The sequence below is a fragment of the Eutrema salsugineum genome, unplaced genomic scaffold (genome assembly GCF_000478725.1).
Source record: "Eutrema salsugineum unplaced genomic scaffold, Eutsalg1_0 scaffold_2, whole genome shotgun sequence".
In the NCBI taxonomy this organism is placed as follows: domain Eukaryota; kingdom Viridiplantae; phylum Streptophyta; class Magnoliopsida; order Brassicales; family Brassicaceae; genus Eutrema; species Eutrema salsugineum.
Window position 1 is genome coordinate 12498873 of NW_006256829.1, and position 23852 is coordinate 12522724.

A 23852-nucleotide genomic window follows, 5' to 3' on the forward strand; every position below is an offset into this window, starting at 1 on the left:
ATCTAAGATAACAATTTTCACATGTAACAATATAATGCACATTCTCGTGATACACTTCGCACGACGCAGAGTTATCTTCATGAATGAGACTAGGGTACTTGAACTTTTCCTTGTATGTATGTTTATTACGTGGGCAAAATGACCAGAATAAATCTACTATCTCTGCGGCGACTTCAAGAATTTCACGAGAATCATGAGGGTAGTGGTACATGAAAACCATCTTAAGAAGTTTTTTCCCTCTGTTAGGGCGACCCACGCACATTTGCAAAATCGCACAGCTGTAAGTCGCATAGACGTCTGATGGCACGAGCTTATTTAGCATCTTGATGGCGGTGTAGATCTTCTCCTCTGTTGACACGAACCTTATAGCTTTGACCAATATGGCCCGTGGATTTCTCGACGCTAAGCAGCGCAGGAATAAAGGCCGATATACTGCACCAGGGTATATCCGAGATGGTGTGTCATGCAATGTCCATAGGTATGCCGATCTGAGTACTTCCGCGCTATACGCAATGTCTCTACCACGGGTCCCGGCCAGAATAATCGGTCCAAGGTCGATGCAGTCAGACTGAGCAACTTTCTTCACAATGATTTCGAAAATATGATCTGGTAAATCTGGTAAATCTGGCATTTTTTGGGAAGGTTATAGGGTTTGGGTAAGGTTTGTTTAGGGTGAACTTTCTGCGCAATTTTATGAAAGTATATATTGAATTCCATGGGTAGATGTTGTTGAGAAATAGTTAATGGTAAGACAATTAGTGTGTAGTTGAACAGAAGTAATATTACAATAAGTTTGTGAAGTGATGTTTACCAACTACAGAAATTAAAGAAGTAGTTACATTGTTACAACTAGTTAAGTTGTTAGTAGCTACTTGTTACAACATCAATCGTCAAGTGATTTTCACTTAGTTTCCACCTTAAATTTATTACAAAATTAAACAAGCACTTGCAATTTAAATAATTAAACTAAAGTAAATATCTTATGCGCAGAGCCGTGCATTGTAGAAGGCAATACTCGCAGTCTGGTGTATTTGAGCCATCGTAATGGTCATCTACACACTCCGATATAGGTTCTTCTTGTAGGGTGATGGGGAAGGACCAAAGGCTACCCCACGGATCTTGAAACGGCCCCAGTGCGAACTCCCATACGTGACGTATAACGGCGTGCGCTAACAGCTTCATTTCATAAGCCGCATAAGGGACGTGGTGAGTGAATACATATGTGAGGAGTTTTTTAGTCCTTCGTGGACGACCGACGCAAATTTCAAACATGGCACATGCGAAAGTAGCATGTTTATCACATGGGACAAGTCGGTTAAGCATTGTAATCGCTGAATACAATCTTTGCTCACTCACGACAACTCTAATGGCTTCGAAATAAATAGCTCGTGGATTACAGGCGCCAAGACAACGCTCAAAGAATGGGCGGTAACGGCTCCTAGGGGATAAGTCGAGCGGTGAGTCAACCAATCGAGAGATGTCTGCAGAGCGTAACACGTCGTCGGTGAACGCGATGGCTCTTCCACGTTTTCCTGCGCGAATAAAGGGGCCAAGATGATAGGAATCATCCTCAGCTAGTTTCTTTACTATTAACCCTAAAACATCATCGTCTAAGTAGTGCATTGTTGTTTCACTTTGGTGAAAAATAAATTTGATTCGCTTTATTTGTAGACAAGGTGGATAGATATATAAATGTCCTAATTCGTGGTTGGTATACAGATAAGAGCCACTTCAAAACTGCTAAACTGATCCCAACACGTCGCACTACATTATAAATGTAACTACTAGTTTCGGGCACTTTAATAAAAGAGAACTGACCATTATTCTAAAAAATTGTGGGTACAAAACGGGTAGGTGAAATATTTACTAAAAGAGAGTACACTATTATATTATTTTCAACCGTATAATAAATTCTCCACCCCCCAACCACACACCAGTGAAGTCCATATATGATGATTTTGCTTTGTCTTACCAAAACTTGCCTCCTTTCCAGCGAAAACAAACCCTAAACCAAACATAACAAACCCTAAACCGAACATGTCGCTCCCAGACTTGCCTGATGAAATTCTTATCGAAATCCTCAAGAGGCTCAGCAGTGAAGCATTTTGGCGACTCGGACCATTTGTGCGCGCTGGAAAGCGCACCCTCCGGCTTGTTTTCACCGACGATGTCCTCAAAGCTTCCAACATTTGCTGTGTCCCCAACGACATATGCCCTGGAAATGAGAGACGCCCATTCTTTCTGAGATGTTTGGCGAGTGGAAACCCTGAGGCAAGATACTGGGAAGGCCTGAGACTTGCAACAAGGGGCGCAGATCTCATTGCAAGTAGGACCATGCTGGAACCAAATGTTCCCACCGACGCTCTCTCGACCCTGGCGTCCGCCATGTTCAGCGTTTGCTTGGGTGACCCTTGTTTCACAAGCCAAACATTGCAACTGTTGGCAATGCATCACGGAAGTCTACAGTCAGAGCGCGTGCGACAATTAGGTGAAGAGTTAATTCTTGAGATTTCATATTACGGAACTGCATACATGGATACGTACTCAAACTCATTTTCATATCCAACCGACGACGTCATCAAGCTGCCTGATTGTGCATTTGATCATTTCGAACCTGAGATCCGAGTACTTTGCAATGGTTGCTTCATATATTGGTGTGCTAGGCGTATCTGCGAAATGCTTTAAAAATAAGTTTATTCTGTACACCTTTGCAAGTGTACACGAGTATGTGTACATTATATGAAGTGTACACATATATTTCCTTTTTAGTATGTAATGAACAATCTTTGAATTAATATTCCATGATTTATGTTTCATGAAATCGTTGGACAATTTATGCTTCGACAATTTATCAAATCCAAAACATAAAAACCACATAATGATATTAAAAAGTTAATATGAAGTCATAAACTTCCCAACCAACTACACGCTAACAAAATAGAGGTCTTATTTTTTTCCTAAACAAAATACACAATTCAACAAACATAATTAAAAGTACAATTAAGGAGTTTATGCTCCTCCGGCGTGCTCCACCGTCCACGCAAGTGCAATGGTTTCAAAAGCAGCCCTGTCTTCCACGTAAATTCTAGCAATTTATTCAACAAAAAAGTGTCCTTCGCCTAATTGGGGGACAGTAAACATTTGGTGTATTTCCGTCAGTACCTGATTACATATACATGTAAACACTGGTAAGCCCTTATTTAAACGGAATTACTATATTATATTCCCTAAAAGACAATAACGATTTATTTCTTTCATGTGTAAAAATACATCATTGATGCTGTTGTTGGTCCTGAAGTGAGTTGGGTTCAACATCTTCAGAAAAATGTTCCCATAAGTATTAACGTTTGGGTGATACATTTTTGTTTTGAACATCACCTGAAAAAAATCAGTGTTATTAGTAATTGAAATCTTTATTGACTAAATCCTAAACCCTAAAAATACAGCAATTTTAGAGAGCAATCATATGCTTCATTCCTTACCCTAGGTGGCGCGAAAGGGTAGTCAAGCGGAAAGTGAATGTCTACTTTGAAAACACCATTCTCATAGGGTGAACCTTTAGGCTCCGTTATGATAGATTCCCAGTGATACAAGTCCTCACCCACAGGTCCTAATGAAATCGGCAAACCACTAATTAGGTAGACGATGTAAAAGACCGACCCTGTAAAACTAAAACTTAACTAATGCCCTATTTTCAAATTAACCATCAAATACCTGTACTGAAACATGGACTGTTTTTCCTCTCCACTTCCTTCAATTGCAATGAGATCACTTTCGCAGAGTACATGTTTAGAAAGTAAGTAACTTTTGCTGTTATTAACTTTTGCTATTATCGGAAACTTGTTTCCCTGAAGAAGGCTGGGGACAGTTTTATAGAGGACGACCGGAAAAACATTATAAAGTAAAGAAGGGAAACGAGTCGGTCAAACGGTGCTTAACTAGTTCAAAAAAGGTACTTAACTAGTTTTTGTCGTTTCCAATTTGATTTTTTTGAACTCAGACACTGGGATCATTATTGCGATTTTCAAAATTGTAATGACTTGTTTTTTGAAAAAACCGTTTACTCGTGTTGTCCTGTCCTACAATTTCAATTTAAAGACACGATCATTGTCCGTTTTCTATATAATGTTTTCTTTCTCTGCTATAGAACCATGTCTTTGATAATTATTTTGATCTAGAACCATGTCTTTCATAAAGTTTTCTTTCTCTGCTATAGAACCATGTCTTTGAGAATTATTTTGATCCAGATCCATGCCTGTGCTAATTATTTTGATTCCTTTATAAGATAAAGCCTAAAGCCTTCATCGTAAACCCTAAGCCCTAAACCCTAAACCCTAAACCCTAACCCATAATGTCCATAACATAAATTTATATGCTAAACCATATAAATGTAAACTTATACATAAGCCATAATGCAAATACACTATATGATGTAAACTGATTGATGTTGTCCACCATCACAGTGTACACAAACAGTGTCCACCGTCAAGGGTGTACACGCTAGAAAGAAACCCAAAAAACATAGCAACATGTCCACCGTCTAAACCCTAAACCCTGACCAGTAAACATCATAAATTTCATAACAAATTAAACATAGTTCATGCCTTTCCAAGTTTGAATATAGGGAAACATAGTGTACGCTACAAACAAACCCAAAAAACAAAGCAACATCCCCACAAAAAAACATCAAGACACACACAAAAGCCACACCCGGTCAACCCAATGTTTCCTTGCATTTTGCCCGGTTATGGCCGGCATTTCCACATCTAGAGCATTTGTTTGGCTTCTTTTTTTTCGCAACCTGCAATAGCGTATATCAGTAATCATTAATCAGTAATCAGTATCACTGGGAAAAAAATATATGTTTAGTGTACACTAACCTGAGGATACTCTCCTGCTGAAAGTTTTCTCTTCGTCGTAGGCCTTCCTGATGGACGTTTTGCCTTAGGTGGCATAATATTAAGGTCACGCACCTCTGCTGGGATACGAATGTCGTCAGGTCGGGCACTGGTAGGATTTTGCCACTAACTGTTGCACTCCAAATTGATTTCTTAAGAATTGGATCAACCAAACTGCTGTTCTCCACTTGGCGAAGCTTAGCCGCGACCATTGCATGTCGGCAAGGATATTTCAATGTCTGAAACTCTAGACATGAGCATGTTTTGTTTAGGAGATCAACAAGCCTCCGTACACCGAACTCAGAACTCACTTCAACCTCCCACAAAGAAATGCCTTGAACCGAAAGTGCAGCAGATTTTTGCTGCTGCAGGTTCATTAACTTGTCAACCTCTTCTGTAATGTCACCATCCATCTTTTGAATGGTCTCTCTTCTGCATTCAAGCCACCTACTTAACATTCGCCTGATAAATTCTAGCATTGCAACGATTGGACTGTCTCTTGGAGCTAATAGTGCATTGTTCAGAGACTCTGCAATGTTATGGAGGTCATATTATACCTCTGACCAGAAAAGTGTGATCTAGTCCACAGCGCAAGAGGGATTTTTTCCATGTACTCCCAACAACCATAATCAACATCCTTCAGCCTTGCGTATAGTTTCTTGAAATTAGAAACTGTGAACGCTTCTCCAGCCTTTCCGACCAACCCTTTCTGACCGGAACCTTTGTATTTAGCGTGAACATTTCTCTGGATATGGACAAGACATGCACCGTGGTGTGACTGTGGATACCATTTCTTTTTAGCTTTGGCAATTCCACCGTGCCTATCCGAGATAATAGTAAGATTAGAGGAATCTGGAATTATTTCTAACAACTTCTCAAAGAACCACCTCCACGTCTTGTCAGACTCTGCATCAACAACGGCGAACGCTATTGGAAATACCTGGTAATTAGCATCTTGTCCACTGGCCGTTAATAGACAACCCTTATACTTACCAGTGAGGTGAGTCCCATCAACAACAACTACTTGTTTCAAATGTTTCCATCCAGATATACATGCAGCCAATGCCATAAATACGGACTTAAATCTGGTAATACATTTTCCTTCTTTTTCATCTCTCTCGCTCTCGGTTATCAAATGCGTTATGGTGTCGGGGTTAGCATACTTGAGCACATGGAGGTAAATCAGTAATAATTTGAAAGAAGTCTCCTCTGTTCCGTGAGCAGAGTATATAGCCAGCTCTTTAGATTTCTAGCATTTCCAGTACGAGGCTGTAATATTATATTCGGAGAGAATAATCACAGGTAGCTGACTCGCACGTGGCCCAACTATTGCATTCTCATACTTAGACTTCAGCAGAGCCGCCATGACTTTAGAAGTAGCATGTTTTGAAAATTTCTTTTTTTTGTATCCGGGTGGCATGTATGCTTCAAACACGCCTTCCTCACCTCATACAATGCCGACTCGCCAACTTGACACCCCAACACTCTCCAATCACATATCTTTGATGGACATTCGGCGACTGTGTACTTCTTCGCATGCTTTTTGAATTCGAACGTCACTATATTCTTCAGCGCATTGATGGCCAACGTGATTTTAATGTGTTCCTTGTTCCTGAACTTTTTCACAACCCATATCTCTCCATCTTCATTTGACAAATCAAGTTCATCGAAATCCCCTCCCATTTCATCAGAGACTGGTGCCACATCCGTAAATCCATATAGTTCTGTACGTTTAATCGCTTTCTTCAGCTCTGCACCGCCATTCAGACGCCCCCAACTGACATCACCTGTCGGAGTCTGCACAAAATCATCATCATCTCCATGGGGAGCCAGAACATTCTCACATACAGTCCTCTTTCTTCCAGGAAAATGAATAGGACTCTCCGTTAAGACAATGGAGTTGTCCATATGGTTTGAATCACTCGGCTCACTTCCGCGAGTACTTCCACAACCGCCTGAACTACCAGAGTCATCCTTATCCTCATCAAATCCAGGTTTAGAATGGAAACCCTTTCCATCTGCTAGTACGTAATCATTCCACCAGTCAAAATCATAATCCGGATCATAATCATCATCAGAGCCGTGTGCGTCATCGTCAACATCATCAGCTTCCTTCTCTTCCGAATCTCTCGCCTCGTCTGATTCCTGGGACATTTTTAATTCCAACTCAGGGTGGTCATCAGAGACAGCGTGACTTGGAACATCCGGTTTTACATTAACGGAGGTGTTAGTGCTGGCCTTAGCCTCTACTTTCTCTGATTCCTGGGACATTTTTAATCCCAATGGAGGATGGATAACAGAGACAGCTTCAAGTTGTACACCTTTGGAGGTGTTCATAGCGGCCTCTGCCTCTATTTTCTCGGCATGTGCTATCAGCAAACAATCATCGATATCTTCATCATCTGCTTCATCATCGGGTTGACTAGACTCTGCCGAAGAAGAGACTATGAAGTTTGTTGGCCCTAAGGACTTTCGCCGTTCCCTTGCAATTTGAACTTCAAGACTTTCCTTCCGTTTCAATCTCACCATTTTACCATTTACTGACTCCTTGAATGTGACAAATAAATTTACAGACTTGTCAGACTTATGCAGCAAAAGGAAGAATTTGTACTCTCGAGGAGTAACTATTACACATGGACAACTCCCATCACCATTAAGCTCAGCTAGAACATCATCAAACCAGTAGGAAGTCTCCACCGAAACAACTCTCGTGTCTAATCCGAACTCATGCGCAATCAGATTTCTCAAATCATCTGGTCCGGACACATCTTTGCAATTTATGCACCTGCCACGACGAGATATGTCCATTTTGAAATCCCATTCTCCTGTATAGTACCTTATCCACGTTCCCGCCATAACAAGAATGAACGCATTCACTGCAATTCGCGAACACCATATCTATAAAACTACTGGCAAATGGCGAACACCAGACCGAAAAAAATCGAAAATAACAATGACAAATCTATGGGTGTACAATAATAGGATTAAGTAACTAACCGTGGTTGTAGTCCTCTAGATCATCGCATAATTTCCCTTCAATTTCAACATCTTCTGGAAAGGGAAACTAGGGTTTCTAATTTGGTTAGGGTACTTTGTTTCTTATTTTAACCAATTTATCTCCATTATCCCTAATTAACCACAATTTTTGCCGCCAAAATTAAAAAGGGAATGGGAAGGGTAGTTTTTCGTGCAATTACTTGGGTAGTTTCCGGCCCATAACCGAGGTCCAGTTAGGTGGGTTTTGGGAATTCATTCTTAAATACGAAATCAGGCCCAAAAATCGACCCAAACACGCGCGTGAGTGCTCTCTTCCCGGCTGATACGCGCGCAGATGTAGACTACGCCTGGGACCCACGATATTTTCTGTCACTGCCTCTCTCTCTGAGGAACAGACTGCTTTGTCTCTCTCTCTCTCAGAAAGAAGGGTAAGTTTGCTATTATGAAAATATGTCCCTACTCCGACTAATTAAAACTTAAAACTTACTTTTCCTCAAATTAAAACTTAAAAACGTCTTTATTTTCAAAACAACCCTTTAAAAAACCCAGAACATAAAGCTTTTGATATTTCTTGGTAGGTTGCGTGAAGGCAAAAACTTAATGAGTAAAAATTCGCTTAGCAACTATATCAAAAATACTTTCCACCTTAATTTTTAATTATAAAATCTTGACTATTTTGTTTTATTTCTCTAACAATTCTTAGTTTAACATATTGTATTATTATGAATAGTTTGATCACCACGTGTCCTACTTCTGCCTTGCCTAACTCGACTCTTCTCCACCATATATATTAATTATTAAGTTATCAACACAAATTCGGAGTTCCAACCATTTTGGGTTTGTTTAAAAGGAGTTCCAGCTTTATTAGTTGTGTTTGTGTATAACGTAATCTTCTGGATGCATGTTAACTTAATATTGGTTGGTTAAGATAGGTAGAAAGAAATATCATCAGAGTTATATATTATATATGGGAGAAACAATAACAACATTACACATATATTAATAACCAAATGATAATGAGATAATAGTTCTCACTTGTAGAAAAGTTGTGGAAAAGTTGCTCTGTTGATATATATCGCAAACGCGAAACTATCTAAATATTCTCATTTATTCAGTCAAAAATAGTGTCACGCTTTAGATTCATTTTAATTTGATAATCATGTTAGTTACTCCTGTAAAGAGAATGTTTAGATGATAAAAACCTTTTTTAAGATGATAAAAACCTGAATTACTCTTTGTAAAAAAAAGAACTGAATTACCTCTTGTTATTAAAAACAAAAACGAAAATAATAACAACTTTGTTCATTTTGTTGGTTCTAAAAAACACGTTGATTTTTGGTCTACCACTCAAAAGAGCAAACCACACATGGCAATAAATTTCGTTCCATTAATCCAAGTTCCAACTTTCATGGCTTGGACTTGGTTGAAAGTTATTATCTTTTATACGAAATTTTGGCTTCTTTAAGGAATGTTCCCTTGGTTAAATGTTATGATTATAAGATGAAATAGAACATTATAATAGAGGTTACAGTCTTACAGAGTACAGAGAGCCGAAAAGAAGCTCCAAAAGGTGAGTTGACCAGGTTAGGATATTTTGGTAAACACTCAAAAGGTTAAAAATAAAACAAGTAGGTCTCGATTTAGTGGTCAACTGTTCATGCTAATCGGAAATAACCGGTTATGATTGTTTGATTATTCACGTAAAACGACTTAAGAAACAACGATTTAAACTTCTTCTTTTTTGGTTTAAACGATTTCATTTTTTTTTTTTGGTTTTAAACGGTTTTAATTTATTATTTTTTTAAAAAAACCACTACATATCGAAAAATTCATAAATGTTGTGAAAACTTAGAAACTTTATTAATCACTGGAATGTATATATAGAGTACATAGGGAATCTAGGTTAAGTACAATGCCCTGATGGGCCTAATGGGCCGGTATAAGAGTCCATATATGATATGTGTTATAACACTCCCCCTTGGACGAGTGAACCGGGTCAGCTACTCAATCGGGATCTCGATAATGCGCTGGGGAATGTTGCCTCATTAAAACCTTACCAGGAAAAACCCAGTGGGACAAAACCATGGTGAAGGAAAAAGAGTACAACACGCATTACTCCCCCTGATTGTAGCATCACTGCAGATCTCTAAGTCTATACATTCCTATCTGTTTGACGAGCTTCCGGTGTGTTGAAGTAGGCAATGATTTGGTGAAGAGGTCAGCTGAATTCTCACTGGATCGGACCTGCTGAACGCTGAGAGTGCCGTCCTTCTGCCAGTCTGAGGTTGAGAAGAACTTCGGTAGAATGTGCTTCGTCCGATCTCCTTTGATATATCCTTCCTTGAGCTGAGCTATGCATGCCGCGTTGTCTTCATACATCACCGTGGGCTGTGTGTCTTCGTCCATACCACAATCTCTGCGGATGTGCTGAGTCATGGAGCGCAGCCAGACGAATTCCCTACTAGCCTCATGAATGGCTAGGATTTCAGCATGGTTTGATGAAGTGGCAGTGAGTGTCTGCTTCATTGATCTCCAAGAGATGGCTGTTCCTCCATGCGTAAAAACGTAGCCAGTTTGAGACTTGGCAGTGTGCGGATCTGATAGATATCCTGCATCGGCGAAGCCGACTAACCCATCTTTATTTTGGTTAGTATAGAAGAGTCCTAAGTCTTGAGTACCTCGAAGGTATCTTAGGAGATGTTTTATACCGTTCCAGTGCCTCTGAGTTGGAGATGAACTATATCGAGCGAGGAGGTTCACGGCGAAACATATGTCTGGTCTAGTGTGACTAGCCAGGTACATTAACGCTCCTACAGCACTGAGGTATGGCTTTTCAGGACCAAGGATTTCTTCATCATCCTTTTTGGGACCAAGAGGGTCATCACTTAAGCTTCTAACTACCATTGGGCTGGTCAATGGGTGAGCTTGGTCCATATTAAATCGCTTGAGTACCTTTTCGATATAAGCCGATTGATGCACAAGGATTCCTCCTTTGATGTACTCAAGTTGTAATCCCAAACAGTACTTTGTTTTGCCTAGGTCTTTCATTTCGAATTCTGCTTTTAAGCAGTCGACTGTTTGGGAGATCTCACCAGATGTTCCGAGGATGTTTAGATCATCCACGTATACTGCTATGATTACAAATCCTTTGTTTGAGTACTTCTTGATGAAGATGCATGGACTGATGGGGTCATTTTTGTAGCCTTCTTTGATGAGGTAATCGCTGAGGCGGTTGTACCACATACGCCCACTTTGTTTCAGTCCATACAAGGATTTGTTCAGCCTGATGCAGTATTGATCTCGAGATGCATTTTTGTCTTTTAGTTCAATGCCATCTGGGAGTCTCATATATATTTCGTTGTCCAGGGGCCCATAGAGATATGCGGTTACAACATCCATTAACCGCAGATCAAGATTTTCTCTTATGGCCAGACTTATGAGGAATCGGAATGTTGTTGCATCCACCACTGGAGAATAAGTCTCCTCATAATCGATTCCGGGTCTCTGTGAGAATCCTTGTGCTACAAGCCGTGCTTTGTATCGAACGACTTCACCGAGTTCGTTCCTTTTGCGCACAAAGACCCATTTGTGGCCCACTGGCTTGATGTGTGATGGGGTCCGGATGATCGGACCGAACACGTTTCTGAGTTTGAGACTCTTTAACTCCACGTTTATGGCTTCTTTCCATTTTAGCCAATCTGTTCGATGTGTACACTGTGTTATTGACGTGGGTTCTAGATCCTCTTGCGTGAGCGCAACATCAAGTGCTACTTTGTATGCAAAGAGTGCATTTAAGTCGACTTCTTTTCGATTCCATTGTATTCCGGACATATTGTAATTGATGGAGATCTCATTGTTATCTTCTGAACCTGGAGATTCGGCGTCCCGAACTTCCATTGAGGGTTCATTAGATTGAGTCTCAGCCGCGGCTATGTCTGATATTGCAGGAATCCCGGTTTCGGTTATTGCACCTTTCTTTGATTTTCGGGGATTCTTATCTTTGGAACCGAGAGGTCTGCCCCGTTTGAGACGTGGTGCAGACTCTGTAGCAACTTGGGTCTGTCCCGTTGGGACAGCTATTCGTACTGGTGCATTACAAGCTGGGATGTACGATTTGGTTACTTTGGTCGGGTCAGCAAAGGAATCTGGCAATTGATTAGCTAGCTTTTGATAATGAATAATCTTTTGGATCTCTGAATCACATTCTAGAGTCCGAGGATCTTGCCAATTTAATGATGTTTGATTACATGAAAGATCTTTGACCAGCTTGTTTGTCTCACCACCTAAAGAGGGATATACCGATTCATCGAATTGGCGATCCGCATATCTGGCCTTGAAGAGATCTCCAGTGGTTGGCTCGAGATATCTTATGATGGTGGGAGAGTCAAAACCAACATATATTCCCATCCTTCTTTGAGGTCCCATTTTGGTTCGATGTGGTGGAGCAATGGGTACATATACTGAACACCCAAATGTTTTGAGATGGGAGATGTCTGGCTCATGACCCGAGAGTAGTTGGGATGGGGAATATTTGTGTTCACTAGATGGCCGGATGCGTATGAGTTCAGCAGCATGTAATACTGCATGTCCCCATGCTGAGGCCGGGAGCTTTGATCTCATGAGTAATGGTCGGGCTATCCATTGAATGCGTTTAATGAATGATTCAGCCAATCCATTTTGAGTATGGACATGTGCTACAGGATGTTCCACGGTTACCCCCATGGCCATACAGTAGTCATTAAACGCTTGTGAGGTAAATTCACCAGCATTGTCAAGGCGGATAGTCTTTAGTGGGAAGTCGGGGAAATGGGCCCGCAATTTTATGATTTGGGCCAAGAACCTAGCGAAGGTTTGGTTCCGAGAGGACAAGAGACAAACATATGACCAACGGGTCGATGCGTCTATAAGGACCATGAAGTACCGGAATGGTCCGGAAGATGGATGTATAGGTCCACAGATATCGCCCTGGATTCTTTCTAGGAAATGAAGTGTTTGTTTAGAGATTTTAACTGGTGAAGGCCGAGTGATCAATTTGCCTTGAGAACAAGCTGTGCACATGAGGTGTTGAGGATAAGCTCGGTTTTCTTTGAGGGTATGCCCTTGAGAGTTTTGAATTAGTTTACGCATCATATTTGCACCGGGATGACCGAGCCGGTCGTGCCAAATAGTATAATCAGTAAACCGGGCTTTGAGAGTGGTATTAGCTTCAATCATACTGACTTTAGCATGGTAAAGTCCAGTAGAGAGCGCGGGTATGGTTTCGAGGATTTGTTTATGGCCGTCTACGGTTTTAGTGACTAGGAGGGATTCTTTGTTCCCTTGACCTTGGGTTTCTATGTGGAAACCATTCTGTCTTAGGAAAGTTTCTAAATTTGGAAAGTTTCTAATTTGGGTAATTTTCTAAATGAGGAAAGTTTCTATGTCGGGAAAATTTCTATATGAGGAAAGTTTTTATATGAGGAAACTTTCTATTAGAGGGAACTTTCTCGGAAATAGTAAATTTTAAAGGGTATGGTTTTAGTTACCCCGAACATGATGTCGGTTTAATAGCTGTGATTTAATCGGTTAAAGCCGAATATAATTTCGGTTAATGAGAACCAGGTTTAGCCGGTTTTAGGCGGTTTAGGAGGAACCCTAAGGGAGCCGAATATGATTAGGGTTTTATCTAGGGTTTTAACGGTTTGGAAAACATATTTTGGATGTGATTTCGAGATCTATAGGATCTGTGGTCGATGGTTTTAATAATTTCACAAGGACAACAAAGAAATCACGTGAAAAAGACTAGGGTTTAAGCATTATGACTTACGATTTTGAAGATTACAAAATCGTGAATCAAGCTTAGGATTTAGGGTTGATTTTCTTAGTTTATTCAATCAAGTGTTTCAAGCAAGAGAATCAACAATCAAATAAGCTGCAACAAGCTTATTAAACATGAAGAAAATCGAATAGGTTTATGCCATAAACATGGCCAAAAACGGTTGTTAGGTTTTTGTAGATTAGGGTTTTATAAAACGAGTTTAAAACCTTTGAACATGCATAAACTTGTAATTTAAACAATCAATCAACAAGTTATCAATCAATCATCAGAGTATCAAACACTTTCAATCAATTAGAGATCGATTTTTTTTTTTTTTTTTTTTATAGGGTTTTGAAGTGTTTAAACAACAGGTTCTATGGCTCTTAGTTTTAGAAGATACCTTTTCCACCTTTGGATTTCTGACAGGCTAATGAAACTGGGAGCTAATAGACCTCAGTTAGCCGCTACAAATTCCAAGGATTGATCACCAAAACTGGAGAAGCTGCTGGTTGAAGAAGGAAAACTCGGATCTGGTTTTTTTTTTTTTTTTCGGTTGATCGTCGTGTACTGTAAGTGTGCGTGAGGGCGCGTCCGACGTTGGATCGACAAACGGTTTTCACCAGTAGATTCGTCTCGTCGAGGGCTTCGATTTGATATGTAGATCGTCTTCTGGTTCCTCACGGTTTGGAAGATATGCGTCTTTTAAGTTTCGACTTGCTTTTAGGGTTTTGGTGGTGGCCGGATTTATTAGGGTTTTTCGCTCAGAGAGTCTTATCGTGCTGATAACGTGTTGTGAAAACTTAGAAACTTTATTAATCACTGGAATGTATATATAGAGTACATAGGAAATCTAGGTTAAGTACAATGCCCTGATGGGCCTAATGGGCCGGTATAAAAGTCCATATATGATATGTGTTATAACAATAAATAAATTTTAAACTAAAAAATCCGTTGACAAAGAGAAAAAAAAGCATTTTGAACTTGACATTAACGGTTCTATTTTCTGTTTTGATAAATTTTGGCTTAAAAATATAGTGAACACCATGATACTACCTTTATTATCCAAAAAAAAGGCAGGATATTTATTGCATTGCATGTACTAATAGTCTAATAGTTAAGACCTTTTCTCGTAAGTTAAAATTTACTTCTTTTTGCAAAATGAGAAATCAAGAGAAGGGATTAGTCAGTTTGAACGATTTGATCTGGAATTTATTATGGTTAGTTCTCCTTCTCTTTCTAAATTTACCAAATTGTTAGCTTTTCTTGTAGAACAAAGAATTGGTGAACATGTTACATGTGTTAACCCAAAAAAGAAAAGGTTATAAATGAAAAATAACTAAAAATATGAAATAAAATTAGGGCAAAGAAAGCCACGCGCTTCTCCATGATGGAGTTGATAGAAGCTTACCGTCGCCACACGAAATCCACACATTTTGCCTTCGATTTCTTGTGTTTCTTTCTTTTGCATTATAATTTTTAATTCTTCTTTCAGTTTCACATTTTAGTGGATTTCTATATCTGAAACATAATAATAAGTAAATTTTAAGTTCCTTCTTAATATTTTTTTTAGATAACTTTTCTTTGCTCGCATTTTTATTTATTTATGATTTTTTTTGCCAAGATTATTTATTTATGATTAAGTAGAAATAAATGTATTGCAATGTAAGTGTTGTATGGTAATTGGTCGAAGTTTTATTAAATTAAAAATTCGTGATAAACATTTTGTTGGGGAAAACTTTATTTTTTGATACGAGAAGGATTCAGTTTGTGGGCCTTCAGTAGGGCTATTTTGAGGTCATTTGTTTTGACAATTTATTTACTTAAACTAGTTATAAACTTTAAGTTAATAAACAGTCAAAACGTCAGGGTGGCCGAGTGGTCTAAGGCGCCAGACTCAAGTTCTGGTCCTCGTGAGAGGGCGTGGGTTCAAATCCCATTTCTGACATTCTCTTTTTTTTTTCAGAGTATGAAGTTCATTGTAAAATTATCATTCAAAGGCAAAATTGATTTTTTTTATTCCTATGAACAACATTTTTGTTAAAAATATGTTCAAATTGCTAAAATATATTTCAAATTTTGTTTTACAGTCAACATTTATCTTCCCACTTGTCAAGTGAATTTGAACCCTAAAACGAAAACCACCAAAGTTTGAACCCTAGGCGCCGTCAGAGTAAGTCCCACGTTCAATAAAACGAAAACCACCAAAATCTGACAACTTAAATAAGATCCAACTCAAAAATGTATTTTGCGTTTCTAGCAAAACTCTACTTCTGGAGATCAGAAGTCCACCTCCAGAAGTAGGAAGTTCTCTTTTTTTTTTCAGAGTATGAAGTTCATTGTAAAATTATCATTCAAAGGCAAAATTGATTTTTTTTATTCCTATGAACAACATTTTTGTTAAAAATATGTTCAAATTGCTAAAATATGTTTCAAATTTTGTTTTACAGTCAACATTTATCTTCCCACTTGTCAAGTGAATTTGAACCCTAAAACGAAAACCACCAAAGTTTGAACCCTAGGCGCCGTCAGAGTAAGTCCCACGTTCAATAAAACGAAAACCACCAAAATCTGACAACTTAAATAAGATCCAACTCAAAAATGTATTTTGCGTTTCTAGCAAAACTCTACTTCTGGAGATCAGAAGTCCACCTCATATCTGTTTGTGAAAAAAAAAAAAACTTATAACGATCACAAACTAAGTAAAGAGATTTGGTTTCCTAATTCAATAGGTTTCTGCTTCTTAATTAGGCATGCGATATCCACCAACAACACAAGCATGTTCACGCTCATAAGGCTCAAGTGTCACTTGCTCTGCTGGTTTAAACTCTTCCGCTTGCATCTTCTTCACTTCGTTTTGAAATACTGCTTCTGCTGTTATCGTTGAGTCGATACAACTCGCCTGAAAAACCAAAGAATACACTTAATTATATAGTATAGAGAATCAACGGTTGAAATTTTGTTACTGACCTTTATAAAGATCATAAAGTGCCCTCCAGGTTTTAGGAAATAAGATGCATTGAGAGCCATTAAATTAACCTGCATAGGTTTAGGCACATAGTCTCATATAGACAGTAATAATCTTGAAAGAACCCAAGAAAAAGAAAAACAGACTTATGAAAAGAAAATTCAAGAAAAAAGAAGAGGAGTTTGCTAATAAAAAGATTCAAAGTAGCATAAGAAACTTGGAGTTTGCAGATCCAAACCCAAGTATGATCATCATCTGCTGACTTTGAATGAAACTCATCTATGCATATACTATATAATGCAAGTTGGTGCTATATATTGGCAAAGATTTGACTCTTTCAAAGTAAGATATAAGGTAAGATCAAACCTGATCTGGTTGAGAAATATCAGAGAATATGACATCAACCATGCTCATAAACATTCTGTATTAGCAGGGTGTCTAGCATCTTCAATGATTGGTACAACATTAGTTCTCTTTTTTGCCATGTTCACCAAATCTGTTCCGCTTTTTTCAGAAAACCCAACAGCATAAACACATCCCTCCTACGAACAATCAAAAACGCAAATATAAGCACACATTACAAAGAAAAAGCAATACAAGGATTAGGGTTTTAGTGTTTCACTTACTGGCCCAACGATATCAGACACATAAGACACAGTGGTTCCATTACCAGCACCAAGGTAAAGAACTTTAGCACCAGGTTTCTACGGTTTGATCAAGAAACAAGTCTTAGACATTCAATAACAGAAGAAAGATTGTTACTTGATGTTTTAAGATGTGCACAAACAGATTGGACTTACGATCCAAATGTTATCAAGACCACAGAGAATAGCAGCAGCTAATTTAGAATGGAGAGGATTCAAAACCCTGTATTCAACTTCTGATCCATCTTCGTTCTGAATATAGATCTTCTTCTCGACGTCAACGGATTCACCAGGAATTTTCACACATAAACTCTTGATGATCCTCTGAGAACAGTAACAACAATCAGTCATCTGATTCAAACAGATCTTGAGATCTAAGCGGAAGCATCGATTATCAAGATCCAGTTACCTGAACAGGAATCCCTTCTTCATTGTAAATGGCTTCATTAGGAAACAAGTTCTTGGTAACAAGAGCATCCTCTTTACCCTTGGCAATGAACACTCCTGCGTGTCTGTGAGGCTCCACAATCACTTTTCTTCCTCCTTTAAGTCCTACATGTTCTCTTCCTCCGGGCCCTCTTCCACAGCCGCCGCCACCACGACCACCACGTCCTGAGCATAAACCATTTACATGAAAACCAACTAATCAGAAGAGAGTAGTATTGAAGCAGTGAAGACTCAAAAAGTATAGGCCTATATATTCAGCGAGAGATATTCGTGATAAACCCGAGTTTAGATTAAACAAAACCCTATATAATTTAGATCGAACAGAGTATGCAGATACAAGTATGAAAAAAAAAATGGCTTTTAGGGTTCTTACCTCTAAAAGCAGGTCTCATCTTTGCTATAGAGCGAGAGCGAATGAAAATAAGAAAAACAAGAAAATAAGCGAAGGCAAAGAAAGAGAAAGAACGGTAGCGATGTGTCGATGTTGCAGTTTCTGTTATTGGTTTTGATAGAGACGTTCTTAGGAGTTAAGAAGATTTATACTTCTACAGTATATTGGAATTGGAATAAGAATGCTCAATGCTTCTAATACTCTTCCGATAAAATAGGAAAGTTACTATTCATCTAATTAATACAATATTTATGAAAAAAATTTATTAGGCGCTAGACTAGGATTCTATACTCGGGTCTTAACAATGATTCTTACACTGGCGACTACCTTTTCTGTTTTTATCAAATAGTCACAAGATTGCTTGTGATGCAAGGAGTCCATCATCTTTAAAAAAAAAACAAATTGATTTTATTCTCTATGGTTATGCATAGATGTAGATTATATAAATCATGGACTATAATAATAGTTCATAATATTTTCTGAAAGATATGTTTAACATATGTCAAAGTTTAACATGATTAATAATGAAAAAATCATAAATAAAATACTGAATAGTTATTCAAAAACAACAATCGATTCATATCTCGTCGAAGCATTAGACTTTCTATTCGACAATCAGTTGAGAGACATATCCTTTTTTTTTGGTTCAACCTTGAAACATCCAATACCAAAAACATAAATATATGAATAATAAATCTTCAAAACTCATAAATGTTAAAAAAAAAAATGTATTTGCGTTTCTAACAAAACTCTGCTTCTGGATATCAGAAGTCCACCTCATCTGTGTGTGAAAAAAAAAACTTATAACTTTCACAAAACTAAAGTAAAGAGATTAGATTTGTTAATTAAGTAGCTTTCTGCTTCTTAGGCATGCGATATCCACCAACAACACAAGCATGGCCACGTTCAAAAGGCTCAAGTGTCAGTTGCTCTGCTGGTTTAAACCCTTCCGCTTGCAACTTCTTCACTTCGTTTGCAAACACTGCCTCTTCTGCTACCGTTGAGTCGATACAACTCGCCTGAAAGAAAGAAAAAAAAAAAAATACAGTTACTTATAGTTAAAACAAACAATGCACGCTAAAAGGATTTGTTTAGAGAATCAACGATTGAAATTCTGTTGCTGACCTTTATAGAGATCATAAAGTGCCCTCCAGTTTTCAGGTAAAAAGATGCATTGAGAGCCATTATCCTAGCCTGCATAGTTTTAGGTAACACTTAGTCTCAAAGAGACATGAATCTTGAAGGGAAAACAAAAACACTTATGACAAAATTATTAATGATTAAAGAAATTAACGAGTTTGCTAATGACAAGAAAACTCAAAATAGCATACGAAACTTGTAGTTTGCATCACACATGATGGGGGAATCCATCATTTAGCTGATTTTGAGTGAAACTATTCTATGCAAGCTTATATACTATACAATGCAAAATTGGTTCTATTGGCAAAGATTTGACTCTTTCTTAGTAAGATTTAAGGCATTATCAAACCTGATCTGGTTGAGCAACATCAGAGAATATGACGTCAACCATGGGCACAAGCATTCTGTATTTAGAAGGGTGTCTAGCATCTTCAATGATTGGTACAACATTAGTTCTCTTACTAGCCATGTTCACCAAATCTCTACCACTCCGACTAGAAAACTCGACGGCGTAAACACATCCCTCCTACGAACAATCAAAACGAAAATATGAGTAAAAACATTACAAAGAAAAACAATCAAGGGTTAGGGTTTAAGGGTTTCACTTACAGGGCCAACAATATCAGACACATGAGACACACTTGTTCCAGAAGCAGCACCAAGGTAAAGAACTTTAGCACCAGGTTTCTACAATTTCAAAGAAGCCGAGTCTTTCAATAAAAGAAGCAAGATTGGTACTTGATTTTTTTAAGATGTGTAAAAATATGGGACTTACGATCCAATTGTTATCGATACCACCAAAAATAGCAGCAGCTAACTTAGAACGAAAAGGGTTCCAAACTCTGTATTCAACTTTAGTTCCATCTTCGTTCTCAACAGAGATTCTCTTCTCGTTGTAAACGGATTCACCAGGGACCAAGTTCTTAGTGACAAGAGCCTCCTCTTTACCCTTGACAATGAACACTCCTGCGTGTCTGTGAGGCTCCACAATCACTTTGCTTCCTCCGTTAAGTCCTACTTTTGCTCTTCCTCCGGGCTTACTTCTAGGGTCTCTTCCTCCGGGCCCTCTTCCTCCGGGGCCTCTTCCTCCAGGCCCTCTTCCTCCGGGCCTCCTTCCTCCGGGGCCTCTTCCACGGTCACTTCCACGGCCTCTCCAAGCACCTCCCTCACCTCTTCCGCCGCCACCGCCACCTGAGCGTAAAGGTAAACCATATACATCAAACGAAAACAAACTAATCAGAAGAGAGTATTATAAAACCTCTCATTAAGCTAGGATTGAAGCAGTAAAGACTCAAAACAGTCTATGGCGACCTAACAATCAAATTCAGCTAAAGATATTGTTATAAACCCGAGTTTAGATTAAACAAAACCCTGTATTTTAGGTCGAACAGATGTAATAATCTAGATACAGAAACAAGTAGAAAAAAACGGCTTCTAGGGTTTTTACCTCTAAGGGGAGGTCTCATCTTTGCAAAGGAAGCTAATATAAACTAGAAAATAAGCCTAGGCAAGAAGAACAATAGCGATGTTGCAGCTTCTGTGATTGGTTTTATAGAGACGTTCTTAGGGTTTAAGTAGATTTATATATGTACTTATATTGGAATAAGAAAGCTTTTAATTCTCTTCCGATAAAATAGGAAGGTTTCTATTTATCTAGTTAATACTATTTTTATGAACAAATTTTTTATTAGGCGCTTGACTAGTAGGATTCTACATTCGGATCTTAACAATGACACTGGCAACTAACTTTTCTGTGTAATAAAAAAATCACCAGATTACTTGTGATGCAAGGAACCCATCATCTTGAAAAACAAAACTGATTCTACTCTATAATTATGCATAGATGATATGTTGTAGCATATATAAATTAAGGACTATGATAATAATAATACCCATAAGTGTTTGTTGAAAGAGAATAAGAGATGTTCAACTCATGGCAAATACTCTGTCGGACTTAGAGGGTATCGCTTTCGTCTTCTCTGGATAGTGGAGACTGAAGGGAACTATTCTGATGTGCCTAAACAAAATGTTCATCTTCTTTTAATTCTATTCCTTCATGCTCTGAGAGGCTTAAGCTGTTGAGATTGGTAAAAATCGGAGATTAACTCGACAATGTTTGAACAAAATGTTACATATATAATCAGTGCTTCATTATCATAAGATGAAATATCTAAACACGAGACATAAAAGCATATCCATCTTTTTAAGATAATACAACAAGCCAAACCAAAGAAACCCGCCACGGCTTGATTGGCCACACTGGTCCACACAACTCTATCAAGTATGTTTCTATGTAGCTGCAGCCTTTTGTTTCTTGGGCACGCGGTAAGCACCAACAACACAGGCATGGTCACGTTCGAACGGCTCGAGGGTTACCTGCTCAGCTGGCTTAAACTGCTCTTGCTGCAGCTTCTTCACCTCGCTCTGAAAGACTGCTTCTGCTGGAACCGTGGAATCAATACAGTTGGCCTGAACAGAGAAGAACAGAGTTGTTTCGTGAAACATTCTAAAGTTTGATTTGAGGATGTGAGGAGAATCAGAGGTAAGGATTCAAGTACTGACCTTGATTGAGATAACAAAGTGTCCTCCAGTTTTGAGGAAAAATGAGGCGTTCAGGGCTAAGATTCTTGCCTTCAAGAGTTAGGCAAATCGGTCTCAATTAAATAAACAAAACAAAAAAACAGAGAAAACGAAAACAAGAACCAAAACAAGCAGATTCTTGCAGTTTTCTTGGGGCAAATATCTGCAAGCTCTCTAATGCTACTACAATGAATCTCTAGATTCGATCACAAAAATTTCATAATCACCTCAAAAGCATCATCAGTAATTTCTTTGCAAACGAATTTATAGAAAATCTATGTGCCAGAGAAAAAAGACTTGTAGAGTAAAATTCGAAAATGGTTTATTTTGAAAGGAAAAACATGTATAATATGAAGACAAATATAAGCCTATGTGAATAAAACCGGTATGCAAATTTTAGAGCATTCATATTTGGTAGCGAAACACTAACAGGAAAGAAAATGTAAAAAGATATTAAAGTAGCATCAGAAGCTTGGAGTTTGCAACACCCATTATGTTCTGAAGGGGAATCCAAGTAAAATCATCATCTGCCGATTTCAATGTGCTGGTTTTCTTAAAAGCAAAAGATGCAATGCGATATAAAGTACTTTTGTGGATAAAAACTGTATTAAGGAGTCTTGGAACTTTCATAGTAAGAAATAAGGAAGAACCAAACCTGATCAGGTTGCGCAACATCAGAGAATATGACATCGACCATGCCAACAAGCATTCTGTACTTTGCAGGGTGTCTAGCATCTTCAATAATTGGTATAACATTAGTCCTCTTCTTCGCCATGTTCACCAAATCTCTACCACTTCTATGAGAAAACTCAACGGCATAAACACATCCTTCCTGCCAATCAGAATAGCAATAGAGCAAAGATAAGTCACAACAGAGGACAAAAAAAGGAATCTGAGAGAAAATTAGCAAAGATAAGCTTCACTTACAGGGCCAACAAGATCAGACACATGAGAGACGGTGGTTCCAGAAGCAGCACCGAGGTAAAGAACTTTAGCACCAGGTTTCTACATAGCTTGCAAGACAAAATATCCATTAAAGAACAAGACTTTCAATGACAAAACACAAAAAACTCATTGTGTTAATGACGAGACTTACGATCCAAATGTTATCAACACCACCGAGAATAGCAGCAGCTAACTTAGAGCGGAAAGGATTCCAAACTCTGTATTCAACTTTAGTTCCATCCTCGTTCTGCAAAATTCAAGCAGCTAAAACTATAAGCACAAAGCTATAACTCTTCATGGTCCTCTAAGGATACTAACACCAATCAATCATCTGATTCTAACAAATCTTAAGATCTAAGTGAAAAGATCAATCCTCGAGATCAAACATACCTGAACAGAGATCCTCTTTTCGTTGTAAACAGCTTCACCAGGAACCAAGTTCTTGGTAACAAGAGCATCCTCTTTGCCCTTGGCAATGAACACTCCTGCGTGTCTGTGAGGCTCCACAATCACTTTACTTCCTCCTTTCATACCTCCACGTCCCCCACGACCTCTGTCACCGCCACGTCCACCACGACCTCTGTCACCGCGTCCTCCGCCACGTCCTCCGCCTCTCATGGCACTTCCTCCACGTCCTCCTCCAAAACCTCCTCTTCCTCCGCCTCCACCTCGTCCACCCCTAAATCCTCCGCCGCCTCCATCTCTTCCACCTCTGAATCCACCACCACCACCACGTCCTGCTAATAACCAAATCCAAAAACCCATCAAATTAAACCAATCGGAAGAAGACAGTGTAGATTAAAGTCTCCATTTTTCAGTTTTCAATAGGACTGAAGCACACAACAAAGCCAAGAATACTACAGAAATGGCAACGATACGAACTACTCAGAGTTGACACAATCCTAATTCGACAGTATAAGAAGAAAAATAGAGCCTTTACGGCTTTTACCTGTAAGAGGAGGTCTCATATCTGTTACTAGACCGGAAGAGATGAGAAAGTCAAAAAACAAATGACCAGAGGAAAAAAAGGACAGAGATGTGAGGTAGT

General features: G+C 38.7%; 3 protein-coding genes, 2 non-coding genes and 1 pseudogene across 6 annotated transcripts; 1 reads left to right on the forward strand and 5 right to left on the reverse strand.

Annotated features, from left to right (window-relative positions):
* Positions 1-4714: 4714 nt before the first annotated feature.
* On the reverse strand, positions 4715-5311 carry LOC112086513. Its single transcript, XM_024155472.1, has 3 exons — positions 5069-5311; positions 4881-5024; positions 4715-4801 (listed from the first exon to the last, which is right to left on the reverse strand). The coding sequence occupies exons 1-3, from the start codon at positions 5309-5311 to the stop codon at positions 4715-4717; spliced, it is 474 nt and encodes a 157-aa protein (XP_024011240.1).
* A 10242-nt stretch (positions 5312-15553) lies between these two features.
* Positions 15554-15637, forward strand: TRNAL-CAA. Its single transcript has one exon. It is a non-coding gene; the product is annotated as a tRNA-Leu (tRNA).
* A 795-nt stretch (positions 15638-16432) lies between these two features.
* Positions 16433-18140, reverse strand: LOC18017701 (annotated as a pseudogene).
* Positions 18141-18984: 844 nt separating this feature from the next.
* On the reverse strand, positions 18985-20745 carry LOC18017702 (probable mediator of RNA polymerase II transcription subunit 36b). The gene is made up of 6 exons (XM_006401756.2): positions 20727-20745; positions 20055-20470; positions 19889-19966; positions 19629-19805; positions 19265-19333; positions 18985-19158 (listed from the first exon to the last, which is right to left on the reverse strand). The coding sequence occupies exons 1-6, from the start codon at positions 20743-20745 to the stop codon at positions 18985-18987; spliced, it is 933 nt and encodes a 310-aa protein (XP_006401819.2).
* A 615-nt stretch (positions 20746-21360) lies between these two features.
* On the reverse strand, positions 21361-23852 carry LOC18017703 (probable mediator of RNA polymerase II transcription subunit 36b). 2 transcript variants are annotated; one of them, XM_024156463.1, is made up of 7 exons: positions 23754-23852; positions 23195-23541; positions 22956-23051; positions 22787-22864; positions 22515-22691; positions 21842-21910; positions 21361-21748 (listed from the first exon to the last, which is right to left on the reverse strand). In XM_024156463.1, exons 1-7 carry the CDS (start codon positions 23770-23772, stop codon positions 21569-21571), a joined length of 966 nt encoding a protein of 321 aa, XP_024012231.1. In that variant the 5' UTR covers positions 23773-23852; the 3' UTR covers positions 21361-21568. The 2 variants fall into 2 exon arrangements, with proteins under 2 accessions (XP_024012231.1, XP_024012230.1); XM_024156462.1 differs by having other exon boundaries at positions 23195-23544; positions 23754-23848.
* LOC112086987 lies at positions 22320-22392 on the reverse strand. The gene has a single exon (XR_002899836.1). It is a non-coding gene; the product is annotated as a small nucleolar RNA snoR60 (small nucleolar RNA).

Bases quoted from the DNA above. Each gene is read 5' to 3' on its own strand.
- LOC112086513 (XM_024155472.1), bottom strand. From the start codon at position 5,311: ATGGATGGTGACATTACAGAAGAGGTTGACAAGTTAATGAACCTGCAG. The intron at 5,025-5,068 runs GTTGATCCAATT...TGCAACAGTTAG, and splicing joins AAGTGGAGAACAGCAGTTTG to TGGCAAAATCCTACCAGTGC. The intron at 4,802-4,880 runs GTTAGTGTACAC...ACGCTATTGCAG, and splicing joins CAGCAGGAGAGTATCCTCAG to GTTGCGAAAAAAAAGAAGCC.
- LOC18017702 (XM_006401756.2), bottom strand. The intron at 19,806-19,888 runs GTAAGTGAAACC...GATTGTTCGTAG, and splicing joins TGTCTGATATTGTTGGCCCT to GAGGGATGTGTTTACGCCGT. The intron at 19,334-19,628 runs GTTTGATAATGC...AAAACTATGCAG, and splicing joins ATGTTGCTCAACCAGATCAG to GCTAGGATAATGGCTCTCAA.
- LOC18017703 (XM_024156462.1), bottom strand. The intron at 22,865-22,955 runs GTAAGTCTCGTC...CAAGCTATGTAG, and splicing joins GTGTTGATAACATTTGGATC to AAACCTGGTGCTAAAGTTCT. The intron at 21,911-22,514 runs GTTTGGTTCTTC...TAACTCTTGAAG, and splicing joins ATGTTGCGCAACCTGATCAG to GCAAGAATCTTAGCCCTGAA.